This window comes from Thermobia domestica, chromosome 4, assembly GCF_964235325.1.
Source record: "Thermobia domestica chromosome 4, izTheDome1.hap1.1, whole genome shotgun sequence".
NCBI classification, from domain to species: domain Eukaryota; kingdom Metazoa; phylum Arthropoda; class Insecta; order Zygentoma; family Lepismatidae; genus Thermobia; species Thermobia domestica.
Genome location: NC_137457.1, coordinates 319,128,633 through 319,142,860, shown reverse-complemented (window position 1 = coordinate 319,142,860; position 14,228 = coordinate 319,128,633). Strand labels below are relative to the sequence as shown.

Here is a 14,228-nt window from a genome sequence, read left to right as displayed (position 1 = left end):
TATTGTCTCGCTTTATCCTTATGTAAATAAGTGTGGTAAATACCCTGTAGGCCATCCACGAATTTATCTACAGGGTGATGAAAATATACCACCAATAAATAAAGTCAATGGTCTAATCAAAATGACGATATTACCAAGTCGCCATCTTTATCATGGTCTCCTGCCTTACCGATGTAACAAGAAACTACTCTTTCCACTGTGTGCTGCGTGTGCCGAAGAAATGAACCCAGACCCTACAGCAACGTGTACGCACAACGACCAGGAGCGATGCCTCACTGGAACATGGGTATCATATGAAATCCAGAAAGCAGTAGAATTAGGATATCAACCAGTGGAAATTTTTGAAATTTGGGATTATGACATTGAACAATATGATCCCATCACGAAAACAGGTGGCTTGTTCACGGAATATATCAATACGTTTTTAAAATCAAAAATGGAAGCGTCTGGCTGGCCCAGTTCCTGTGTGACCGAAGAAGACAAATCAAAATTCATACAAACCGTCCTGGAGCGTGAAGGTATTGCATTGGATCCGTCCAAAATTGAAAATAATCCTACACGAAGAAGTTTATCTAAGCTTTGTCTTAATGCTCTTTGGGGAAAACTTTCGCAAAGATCAAACTTTAGCCAGACCACAATTATTGATCGGCCGGAAGAATTTTATGAAAAACTCACTTCCCCCGACATTAAACTCCATCAAATTGTACCCATCAATGATACGATGTTGTATGCGTTCTGGGAGTACAATGAACATGTGCCTGTTCAAAACCGAAACACCAATGTCGTGTTAGGTGCATTTACAACATGTCAGGCACGTCTGGAACTGTACAAGTACCTGGAAATGTTGCAGGAACGTGTTTTATATTTCGACACGGATTCTGTGATATTTACGGAGAAGCCCGGGGAGCCAACCATTGAACCTTCAACGTACTTGGGATGCTTATCGGACGAGATGGAGTCTTACGGACCACGAGCATACATCAAGACATTTGTCAGTGGAGGACCAAAAAATTACAGCCTAGAAATATACAATCCGGATACCAACGTCACCAGTTACATATGCAAAATTAGAGGATTTACATTAAATTACAATGCAGGACAACAATTAAATTTCAACATGCTAAAAGAAATGATTACAAATCAATGCCGTGGACAAGTCACCATCACTATCCCCCATAAGATATGCAGGAACAAAGACCATACCATCGTCACACGCAAAGAAGAAAAAATGTACAGTATCCAGTACACAAAACGTCGATTTAAAGAATTCAATTCTTATGATACGGTTCCGTACGGGTACGTTAAAAAACAGAAGATGGAACTGGAAAAAGAAGATGAAGAAGAAAAAACTGTAAATACCCAATAAGGCCGCCATTTCTTTTCCTTTTCCTTTTCTTCTTTCCCTTCCTTAACCACAAAGCAGCAACACCAAGAAGAAAATGAAGTACCCACAAGAGTTCATAAACCATCAACACAACCATCAGTGGAAGAAAATGCAGTCATCTCGTACCGAAGGAGGAACCTTGACCATAAAGGAGCAACACCAAGAAAAATGCAGTACCCAGAAGAGTTCATAAACATCCATCGGTGAAAAAAAAAATGCAGTGATCCTGTACCCGAGGAGGAAGATGAGCCTAAACAGATCCATCATTTACGAGTAAGTTTTATTTCTCTCTTATCAATATTGACTCATTTTTATTGTTTCAGAAAAAAAAGAAATTCTTAAATTAATCCATCGTTTCTTCTTTTTCTTTCCAGGATACGGCTACAAGATTCGAAGATGATGACGCGTCCAATATATTCATTAACTAGATCCTGTATTTATTATGTTAATAAACATGTATAGGAAGACCACATACCTTTCGTTAAATACAACAAGTTGAAAAAAAAATATGTTTTATTATTTCTTGAAACCCTGAACACTTGTTTTCAAATAAATGGTAATCTTGAAAATTTAAGGTGGAAAATATATCCAAGATTTGGTTTACATGATTTTGTTCGAAAAAATAATTAAAGAATTTTTAGTGTCCAAAATTTGATTTTTTAATTTAGTTCGAAAAATTTTTAATTTGAAAATTTTCAAATGTGGTTTACATCTTTAGTTCGAAACTTGTTTTTAAAATTGGTTCGAATTTTTTTTAAAATTTTTAGTTCGAAAAATTTTGATTTTAAAATTTAGTTCGAAAGTTTTCAGTTTAAAATATTTTTCGAAAAATTTTTAATTTTTTTAGTTCGAATTTTTTTTGGGGTTCGAAAATTTTTTGTTTGAAACTTTTTTGTTTCAAAATTTTTTAGTTCGAAAATTTTTTTTGGGTTCGAAAATTTTTTGTTTGAAAATTTTTGTTTAAAATTTTTTTAGTTCGAAAAATTTTTAGTTTAAAATTTCTTGCACTCTGCGGAATCGTTTCGAAAAGAATCGGAGCAGTTTAGGTAGAAAAAAAATCTGGCAACACTGTTTCCATTAATGAAGCGCTTACTGAGCAATAAATCGCTTAAACTCACAACAATGTGTTATAAGAAATCTACAAGCGACACCTCTCTTTCACCATTGTTACTTCCAGAGACATAGGCTACTAATTCAAGGACAGGATCTCCATCAAGGTAAAAAAAGCTGGTAATCATCTTATCTGTCAAAGAGAGAACGATAATATTTAATGTAAACTTCAGTACAATATCATGATACCAAAAAAAAAGGGTTATTTAAGGAGGAGGTTGAGCCCTCCATGGGAACTTTAAGGATAACCATAAAAGGGAACAAAATTCTAAAATCCAGGATCACCGACATATCGCTCTATATTTCACTCATGGGGTGTGTGGCGGGTCTAAGATCATGTGACCTCTGTCGGCCAATCAGCATCGAGGTACCAAAACACTCATCTTACTCGTAAAAAAAAGGGAACGAATTTTAAAAATCCCAGGGCTTAAGATCACGTGACCTCTATCAACCAATCAGAATCGAGATACCAAAGTATACATCAGAAAGGACACCCTAATTTCAAAAATCCTAGGACCTAAAATTACGTGATCTCTATCATCGTGGTACCAAAGCACTCATCTTACCCGTAAAAGGAAACGAATTAGTAATGGATTTCCCCGCAAGGGTAAAACATGACGTCATACCATGTGACCTGTTCAGCGTGTAGCGGGTCTAAGATCATGTATCGTAGTACCAAAGTACTCATCAAAGAGGATACCCAAATTTCAAAACCCAGGGTCTAAGATCATGTGACCGCTATCAACCAATCAAATTCAAGGTACAGGATTCATCTTACCCGTAAAAGGGAACGAATTTCAAATATCGCAGGGTCTAAAATCACGTGACAGCTGTCAACCAATCAGAATCACACATCTTACCCGTAAAAGGGAACAAATTTCAAAAATCCCGGTCATAAAAGAGAATGAGGGATTTCCCCACAGGGTGACTCATGACGTCATACCACGTGACCTGAAAATTTGAATTTCCCGCGTGGGCGGGGCCTAACGTCACGTGACCTCTCTCAGCCAATCAGAATCGAGAAAATTTTTGCTGACTCGGCTCGATATAACGGGACCCCTACTACTCCAGCACTACGTAATGTCCTCTTACTTATTCAACTTTCTGAGATTAAATTAGCATTATTAAATAAACTAAAAGAACACAGAATATTAGAAGTGCTAAACATATATGAAACGTAACTCTGAAAAAGTGAACATACGTGAACATACCTAAGTTTCTGACTATTGTTACTTATTTCTTGACAACCAATTGCTTGAACGTTTTCTTCGCTCTCATTGTCAATAATGCAAGGCATGTGATTATTTAACTTTTCTGTAGTACCTGTAAAATTACCATGTTTTGCCATAAAATTATTGTTGCCATTTATGTGTAAATTAGGCATTGATATACGCTTGATCAAACAGATTGGTTTTGCAGTTAGCTTCCAATCTCTTATTGCATCATGTTCATTGCCTTCTGAAGCGAATTTCAAATTAGGTCTTCTCTCCTAGCATGGAGAGCTTAATGTCATATTCTTCTTTCTTTCCATTTTCTGTTTCTTGTTTACACTTAAAATATAACATAGAAGATATTGAAAGAGGATCCTCAAGTTCCAAATTATTATCGTCCATATTATATAGCTTAAAATTGTGATCTTCCTTTCGTTGATCTTCTGTCTTCATTTCAATTGAAACAACGTTGCAGTAATCAAGGGCCATTTAGTTAACATAAAAAATGATTATATTGAACATCTGAGTAATCGGCAATTCTGAAAGCACAAAAGATATAAATAATTAATTAACATAAATCCTTATATTCAACGAAACAAGATATAACAGAAACGAAACTAAGATACATCCTCCAAATTACCTTTCGTTATTTAGAATATTACACAAAGGAGCTCGTAAGGCCTAATTCTAAACAGTGCTAACAGTGGCGTATTTACGATTTTGTTTCGGGAGGGCTTTGCTAACTTTCGGGGAGGGGACTTTGCCTGAAAATGTGAAAATTCTGCAAGATATTTCATATACTTTACTATAGAAAGTAAGATTTCGGGGAGGGTTGAGTTGAGTTGATTTTAGTTTAGCGTCCCTTTCAGCAGCGAGGCTGTATGAGACGTGGACCTACTGATTAACGTGGAACCCGAATCACATGAGCTCCCGCCGGGAATCGAACCCGGGTCTCCCACGCCAAAGGCGCGTGCGCTAACTACTTAGCCACGGAGGAGCTCGATTTCGGGGAGGGCTTAAACCCGGAAGTCACCCCACTAAATACGCCACTGAGTCCTAAACTCACATTATTGATATAAAGGACTTCACGATGGAAGATACTGAAGCAAGTATAACTGAATATAGATACAACGAAAGGGACGCAAAACCTAAAAATAATTTTGAAAATTTATCCCATTCTAATACCGAAAGATTCAAAAAGGTTCGCATATCGAAGAAACACATTAATTTAAAATGTACTGATGTAATATCATCCATCCATTGCATAATGACAATGTATCAGTATTAAGAAAGATGTAACCTATCAAGTGGTTATTTGACACTTGAGCAACGTTTTCATTTTCCAAGATTAAAGAACTTTCCATTGTCAGATATGTCGTGACCATGTGCGGAGTTATGGAGGCGGGCATGGGGGAGGCATTGCCCCCAAACTTTTTGACAAAAAAAATTAATAAAAATATCACATATAAGATAATGTCACATATAAATGTCACCTATCAAGACCTGCCAAAATTTGCGAGACTACGATTACTTTGACAGGAATTTCGATTCTTAAAAACAGAACACGCCGAAAATGACTTGTATAAATACAGGTCCGAGACCAACCAAAATGTCTTCAACGCAGCAGACAATTCCTAATTCCGCCCACGGTTGTGACCTATTCTTATGTGCGAAATGAGCTTACGCAGAAATACCCGAATGCGCCAGCGCCATAACACTGGACGAAAAGGGAGGTTAATCACCAATATTGGGCACGCAGTTATGTCACAAACAGGAAGTGATCATTGAGATTGGCTGCGTTAACTGGGGCTAACTAGCAGTAACTGGCAACCTTGTATAGTTCGCCATCAAAATCTTAGAGGGCTGTCAATACAATCAGAGAGGTGGTACGAAAATGTTCAGTTAGCGATGAACTTAAGTCTTTGTGCATATTATGTTTGCAATATGCAGGAACTAAGAGAATCGGACACAGAAAAAAAATTAGCGTAATAAACATGGTTTCATTTATTAAATAAGTACCATGATTTTTTTTTTTTGAAATTTATTTATTTATTTTCTTCAATGAAGAAATGAGGTTCCTCTTAGTTGCAACGTAGAGTTAAACGGCAGTATTCATTCGTCCGAATGACTATACGAGGGTCACTACGAAATGTTTTGATATGTGAAATAACTTAATACTTAAAATCAATTTAACACTTTCATTTTCTCAAAGTATTTACCATTACATTGTACACACTTTTGCATCCTCGAAAACCACTTTTGGAAGCAGTGTTGCCCGTCTTTTTCTTCAAATGTTGAAAGTTTATTCTCGTAAGCCACTACAGCTTCTTCAGAGCTGCAAAATCTCTTCCCACGCATGTGATCTTTGATCCTGGGGAACAGAAAAAATCACACGGGGCCAGGTCAGGGCTATGTGGCGGATGAGTCATAAGTTTGACCTCCGTAGATTCTAAAAACTGAATTGTGATGTTGGCCGTGTGTGCGGACGCGTTGTCATGATGAAGCAGGATCCCACGCAATCCAGTTCTTGGACGCCCTTTCCGAAGCTTCTGGAACACTTTTGTTAGGCAAACAGTGGTGTACCACTGAGCAGTAACAGTCCTTTGTTCTGCAGGTGGAACAGTTGCAACATGGCCACATTTGGAGAAGAAAGTTACGATCATCTTCTTCCCCACACTTCGCGGTCACTTCACTTTCGTGGGTGGATTTTCGTCTGGAAAGATCCAAACTGTAGACTGGCGTTTATTTTCAGGGTTAAATTGATAGATCCAAGTCTCATCACCAGTAACAATGTCAGAGACGCGTCGAGAATTGCCTCCATCAAATCTTGCAAGCATTTCTTCACACCATTCCACATGCATGCGCCTCTGCTGTTCAGTCAAAGTGTGAGGAACCCAACGAGATGAAACCTTCCTGAGCCGAAGAGGATCGTGAAGAATTTTTGCTACTGCTGGCGATCCAATGTTCACTATAGATTCAATGTCCTTGAAAGTTGTTCGAGGATTTTCTCGAATTATTTGTTTCACAGCGGCAATGTTTTCATCAGACACATCTGTTGCCGGACGTCCAGCTCTTTCTTCATCTTTAAGTGATGTCCGGTCTTTTCTGAATTCACCAAACCACCGAAAAATTGTAGCACGGGAAGGAGCAAGGTCCGCAAATGCACCCTGCAAACGGTCAAGGCTTTGTGTCTCGTTCAAACCACTTTTGAAATCGTAAAGGGTAATTGCCCGAAAATGTTCCGTTTCGAGCTCCATTCTAGACAGCCGAATACTGCTCACATCAACAAACAAGTGAAGGCGATACGGCCACGCCGATAAGCGAGGCGAATTGAAACTTGCTTCGCTTCTTCGTTCTGGATACCACTACCGAACGCAATTATTGGAATTCAAATACTGTGCCACAACAATGAGTATCTCAAAACTTTCGTAGTGACCCTCGTATTTGTTACATGGAATATATCTGGGCCTTCTTTTCTATGTAAAATTAGAGTGTTATATTCTACGTATATCGCATCATCGAATCAGGAGCGGGTCCAGGAGAAACTTTTGAAGGGGGGCGGTGGGTTGTAATACTGCTACTTAGAGCTACTTTTAAGATCTCCAAACTCTGGGATGGGTCTTATTTTTATATATACAATAAGAAAGTTTCCTCTTCTGGGAGGAGGCGATGCCCCTGCATCGAATAGTGGTAATCGTTTTCTTTGAACGCATTACAGATATTATTTTGTGTCTTGAAGATGTTGAATGATTTTATTGGGGATTACAAGACGATGCCACATGTCAACTAATGAAAAAATTAAGTCCTTACGCTAATTTTTCTGTAACGGAAACAGGTAATGGTACATTCACGGACATCGTTAGTGCTTCATTAGTGTAGGTGTTACAAATAAAAACCTTCTGGGGAGCAACGCTTAGGCAGCTCCAGCTACTTCTAGCATTAACGAAAAAGTTAGTGTCATTCGTTAGAGCATTCTTAGTGCTTCTTAGTGCACCGTCATCTAACGTTAATGCTTCACTGGTGTACGTGCTACAAGTAAAATACCTTTGGGGGCCAGGGTGCACTTTGCTCCCACTTTTAGCACTAACGAAAAATTAGTGTCATTTGTTAGTGCACCATTAGTGCTTCTAGAAAACACTCATAGTTTTGTTAATGCTTCACTATTAGTGTAGATATGGCCAATTACATGTCACGAAACTCCCATAAGAAATTCAAAGGAATTTTCCATTGAGTCAAATTTCCACCAAAATCAAAAGCACTAATGATTTCTTCTACTGCAAATCGTTAGTGCATCGTGAGCGCTTCTTAGTACACCAGCACCTAACGTTAGTACTTTATTAGTATAGGTGTTACCAACAAAAGACCTTTGAGGACCAGCGTCAACATGGAGTCCCCACTTCAAGCATTAACAAAAAATATTGCCATTTGTTAGTGCATCGTTAGTGCTTCTAGAAAACACTAATAGTTTCGTTAGTGCTTTACTATTAGCGTAGTTATGATCAATTACATGTCACGAATTTCCCGTAAGAAATACAAAGGAAATTTTCAATTGCATCAAATTTTCGCCAATCTCTTCTAGTAAAAACGTTAGTGCATCGTTAGTACTTCTTAGTGCACCAACCCTTAATGTCAGTGCTTCATTAGTGTAGGTACTACAAGTAAAATATCTTCGGGCTCAGCGTGAACTTATCCCCCACTTCAAGCACTAACAAAAAAATAAGTGTCATTCGTTAGTGCATCGTAAGTGCTTCTAGAAACACTAACCGTTTCTGTGGAATTTGATGTTTCTGAAGTTAGCCCCCTCGAAAAATCTTGAATAAGTTCCAAAATACTGTAACATTGATGTTAGTGTTTAGTGCGTTTAAGTGCACTAACGATTCTCTAACGATTGCCGTTAACCTCATGTTTCTACGTCAATTTGTATGGAATTTGTCATTTCTGAAGTTGCCCCCCTCGAAAAATCTTGAATAATTTCCAAATTATGATAACACTGATGTTAGTGTTTAGTGCGTTTAAATGCACTACGATTCTCTAACGATTGTCGTTAACCTCATGTTTCTACATCAATTTGTGTGGAATTTGATATTTCTGTAGTTGGCTCTCAAAAAATCTTGAATATATCCCAAAATATGATAACATTAACATTAGTGCTTAGTGCGTTTTAGTGCACTAATGATGCACTACCGATGAGATAAATTTGGTGAAAATCTGTCTGCATGAAGACGGGTAACGGATCAGACCGGTAGCCAGCCTAAAAATGTTGTGGGGGCCCGGCTGAAGTTAGGGGGTACCCGATCCAACCATATTATAGTTGATCATATTATAGTTCATTTGCAAGCCTACCATGAAAATTTTAGGGGGTCAGCAAAATTTAAGGGGGGCCCGGTACCCCCTAGAGAATCCTGGATACGGGAATGTAACGCATCTGTCTTCGAATCCTGCTTGCGTAAGGATACGAAAGGGAGGAAAATTGTAGGAAATAGGTTGTTTCCAATCTAAAATGCTGTAATTTTTCTAATCACACCAGCCGCTTAGTCTCCACTCCAGAAAAGATCAATACGTTAAATAATAACAACAATATTAATAATAATAATGATAATAATAATAATAATAATAATAATAATAATAATAATAATAATAATAATAATAATAATAATAATAATAATAATAATAATAATAATAATAATAATAATGTTTCAGTTAAGCAGGATGTCTGAACGAACCGTAAGAGCACATAAAAATGAAACGGATTCAGCAGGATGTTTGAACGGAACGTAAGGACAGGCAAAAATGAAACGGATTCAGCAGTGTGTTTGAACCGAACATAAGAGCACGTAAAAGTGAAACGGATTCAGCAGGATGTTCGAACGGAACGTAAGGGCATGCGAAAATGAAACAGGTTCAGCAGGGTGTTCGAACGGAACGTAAGGACACGAAAAAATGAAACGGATTCAGCAGTGTGTTCTTCGAACGGAACATAAGAGCACGTAAAAGTGAAACGGATTCAGCAGGATGTTCGAACGGAACATACGCACACGCAAAAGTGAAACGGGTTCAGCAGAATGTTCGAACGGAACGTAAAGGCGCTCAGAAATGAAACGGGAACGTGCGCATTGTGAAATCAGAGATCCTAGTACATCTCAGATATCTTTCCCAATAATGTAGTAAGGTTGGTGTGGTGAAGGCTAGAAATAACAGCCTGATCAATTAACAATGTTGTTTCCTCATTTAACATAGGGTACCTTACAAGTGCGGAATCTAAATGGATTTTGTGATTAGAAAAAATTTGCTATTTTAGACTAAAAGAACATATTTTCACTTACTTTGCTCGCTTTTTATTTATTTTTTTTCGTATTTTACTCGTAACGGAAATGGCAAATCCAGAACTTTTACTTTTCAAATTCAGAAAGTAAAATTATAAAATTCTGGAATTTATAAAAAAAAATCCCGGAATTCAAAAAGAAAAAAATGAAATGAAATCGTTTAGTTTTACATCCAACGTTTATGCCTGTCAGGCTAAAACAGACGATAATGATTAGAAATGAATGAAATGATGCAATGAAGAGAGTGGGAGGAAACGGAAGAACCCCGAGAAAACCAACGAGCACGGTGCTTGTCCACCACAAAGTCCACAAGCTGGGATCGAACCAGGGACCCCAAGCACCGGAGGTGGATTCTCTACCACTGCGTCCTCTACTACTGCACGCTCTACTACGTCAATTCGATGTGACGTACTACCTACGGTGTTCATATACACCACATTCTACCAAACTGTGGTGTCAAATTTTATATGTAAGTCAAATTGTAATATCATTAACTTTGTGGGCGCCATTTCGGGTTGTGATCACATGTCTTCGGTCACGTTCGGAACTTCTTGGCCTCAAATGTAGTAAAGCATGTCATTGTCTTTCATTTGGTGCCAAAATTATATAAATCCTTCGACTCTAGCCGGAGTTAAGCACATTTAAAACCAACGACTACTAAATGTGAACGAAGTCAAGTGATCAAAACACAAAATGGCGTGTAAAAATTAGGGATATCACAATTTGTTGTGACATACTACCTAAGGTGTTTATGTATAACCCATTCTACCAAACTGTGGTATCAAACCTTAGATGTAGTGTGGGTTGTGCCACTTTCGCTTTTGGAAGCCTTTCAGATATATTGCTCCTTGACTAAATGTATGTACTATTTGTTGTCTATGTTAGTTATATTAAATAATATATACACGTTCCTCTGCAGGTTTTGTAACCTTATTTTCCGATCATCCCTCGTACAGACATTACTTTCGTATTGCAGATGTAATATTCATTCCATATTATTTAGAACACACAAACTAATTCTTATTAGATACAAACTAAGTGTTATTTATAAGATAGAAACTAATTATTAGCTAATTAGTACTTAATGCATTAGCAATGCATGCATTAAATCTGTAACAGCTTTTTGTTTCAAAATACGGGTATTGTCTTCAGTCGATAACCTTCAAATGGAACCAAGGTGACTAACATAGACAGTTTTCACACTGCACTACTATAAATCTTGTTGCTTCTGGATTATTTATTAATAATGTACCTCAGTTACCAAGGAAGAAAGTTATCTTCACTTAGAGAAAACGATTTCCCTTCCCGAGCTTCTCATCGAAATTCATCAGTGGGATCTGATCTCGTAAATTATGGATAATTACTATTCATGTACTGTCTATATTGCGGTACAGTAGGCAATTTTGGTTCAACCAAGTGGAAATATTTATCCACTGTTCTGTGAGCAGAGAAGTTAAGATACATTTATCATCTATTGTTTGAACAATGATAATGAATCCTTATTCAAGAGATATTTCGACCTCAAGTGCACGGATTAACAAACAAAATAGGTATTTAAGATAACATATTGAAGGAATTATTTTCGTTCAATTTCACAAGATTTGAGCATTAATTTACAGTAACAAAAACCACTAAATCTATTTTAAGCAATTGAACTGATACAGGAAATAAAATAAATCGTGAATCATTCAGCATGATCTAGTTCAGTTGAATCATTCAGCATGACCTAATTTAGGTGAATTATTCAGCATGATCTAATTCAGGTGAATCATTCAGCATGATCGAATTCAAATGAATTATTCAGTATGATCAAATTCAGATGAATCATTCAGCATGATCAAATTCAGATGAATCATTCAACATGATCTAATTGAGGCGAATCATTCAGCATTATGTAAAAAATGAAATGTAATGAAATCTTTGATTTTTACGTTCCACGTTCATGTCGGCTAGGCTAAAGGAGACGGTGATGATAAGAAATCAATGAAATGATGGAATGAGGAAAGTGGGACGAAATTGGAGAACCCCGAGGAAACACACACGCATGGTGTTTGTCTAACACAAAGTTCACTTGGCGGGGACTGGTATCTAACCAGGGGCCCGAAGCACCAGAGGTGAACGCTCTACCACTGAGCTATCGCGGCCCACTCAGCATGCTGTATTTCAGGTGAATCATTTAGCATGATTTCATTCAGATGAATCATTTAGCATGATCTAATTCTGCTGAACGACTTGTCTTCAGAAGTACGTGAGTTAATTTCTCCAAACGAACTACATAAATACCTGTGGTTATCGTGATTATTGCAGCCACAAAAACTGCCATAATAATGAAATGCTCAGTTACTACAAAGTTTGGAAAGTGAGCTGCACATATCAACGAATGATGGAATGGGCTATAAACTTAGTAGCCAGGTTAGTAGCCAGTAACCTGTAGCATCATTTAAGCTTTTGCCAGAGGTGCGGAACAAGTCTGTTTACTAACAGGAGTTTAACATTCTTTTATTAGTGTATTGATATATAATTTATTAAATCATATGTTTTTCAATCTCAATGGAGGTTATTGTTCCCAGCTCTCCTCAAATTACGCACCTGCCCGTAACTCAGAAGCAGTCAGACCCGGTAATTTGCAATAATCCAGACTTTGAAGTAATTCTGCCTAACTCTAACAGACCTGGTAAGTAGTAATAACCGGAATGAGCAGAAATTCTAACTCTAACGGACCCGAGATCGCGCCAAGTGAACTTTGTGGTGGACAAACACCGTGTGCGTGGGTTTTCTCGGCGTTCTCCTGTTTGCTCCTACTTTATTTATTCCACCATTTTATTCATTTCTCATCATCATCAACTTATTTAGCCTACCGACGTAATCGTGGGACAAAAAACTCAAAGTTTTCATGTCATTTCTAACAGACCCGGTAACTTGTAATAACTCGGGTTGAGCGGTAACTCTAGCAGTCCCGTTAAGTTGTAATAACTCGGGCCGAGCAGTAACTCTAACTCGAACAGACCCGGTTAATTGTAATAACCCAGACTGAGCAGTAGTCCTGTCTAACTCGAACAGACCCGTTACCACGTTTCGTAACTTGCTCCAAAAGCTAGAGCAGACAATTGTAAGTCCTATACTGATTATCACAAATTGAAACGCAAATTTTGAGTTGCGTTTATACAGACTCTAATGGAATGAAATCGCTCAGAGATTATGAAACTTGCTCGGGTTTGTTAACGTAAATAGAACCTGTATTTATCTCTTCTTATAAAATCTATCTGACTTTATTGCTAATTGTTTGGATGTGTGTCAAAGCACTACATTAAAAATTAATTACCTAGGTACACAAAGGCTATTAGAGTATAGATCAGAAATGATGGTTAGCAAAAAACTAAAAATTAACACAGATCAGTGATCCCACAATAACTGTCGAAACTAAGGATGTAGTGTTTTGGTTAACACAGTTCTGGTGTTACCGATTTGGCACCAATATGGTGTTGAATGGTGTGAAAGCACGAGAGAGACGTGTCTCCGTGCACTATCCGTCACCTATTTTTGCCTCTGGGTACGCCAGAACACCACAATGTGTGTCAACCACGGATTAAAAGGAGAGGTTCTTCCTTCTTTCTCAGCATGGGCTTGGGGCCGGCCATATGACGAGAGGTGTATTACGCTATGTTTAATTTACTTATGTTTTAAATCTAAAAGAAATCAATGAATTTATCTTGCCACATGATCCGTATTGTTATAAATTAAAATATAAAAATAATTATAAGTAATAATAAGTTGTAATGATTAGAATAAAATGGAATATTTAGCTTAAAAACTCACCAAATATCTTTTAAAAAACGTTGATTACTTTTATATCTGTTAAAAGTGTTCTATGTAACACTCAAGGCAAAGTATCACTAATCTTATCAAGAGGACTGTTGCCTGGTAACGCCTATATAGCTGAACTGATAAGATAGAAGTTAATTGCTTATCAGGAATTCTATTGGTTATTGTTTAATTTCGTTCTGGACGTGATAAATGTTAAAATATCCGTTATTCAAATTACAATAGCAATACAAATTATATTACAATATAATAATAATAATAATAATAATAATAATAATAATAATAATAATAATAATAATAATATAAAACGTAACAAAAATAAACGATTTTTCTATTATGTCGATCTTTCGTTTCCGTGTTATTAAATGCATTAACTTT

At 37.2% G+C, this 14,228-nt stretch overlaps 1 protein-coding gene across 2 annotated transcripts in view; it reads right to left on the bottom strand.

Annotated features, from left to right (window-relative positions):
* LOC145684361 (uncharacterized) overlaps positions 1 to 14,228 on the bottom strand; it is an 83,835-nt gene that overhangs the window by 16,235 nt on the left and 53,372 nt on the right. Inside the window, exons 1-2 of one of the 2 annotated variants that reach the window (XM_081756595.1) lie at positions 13,845 to 13,910; positions 3,706 to 4,244 (exon numbers count right to left, since the gene is read on the bottom strand). In XM_081756595.1, the coding sequence (XP_081612721.1) occupies positions 3,706 to 3,878 (173 nt within the window). In that variant the 5' untranslated portion in view covers positions 3,879 to 4,244; positions 13,845 to 13,910. Of the gene's footprint in view, positions 1 to 3,705; positions 4,245 to 13,844; positions 13,911 to 14,228 lie in introns of those variants that run through there. The other variant, XM_081756594.1, reaches the window with a different exon arrangement.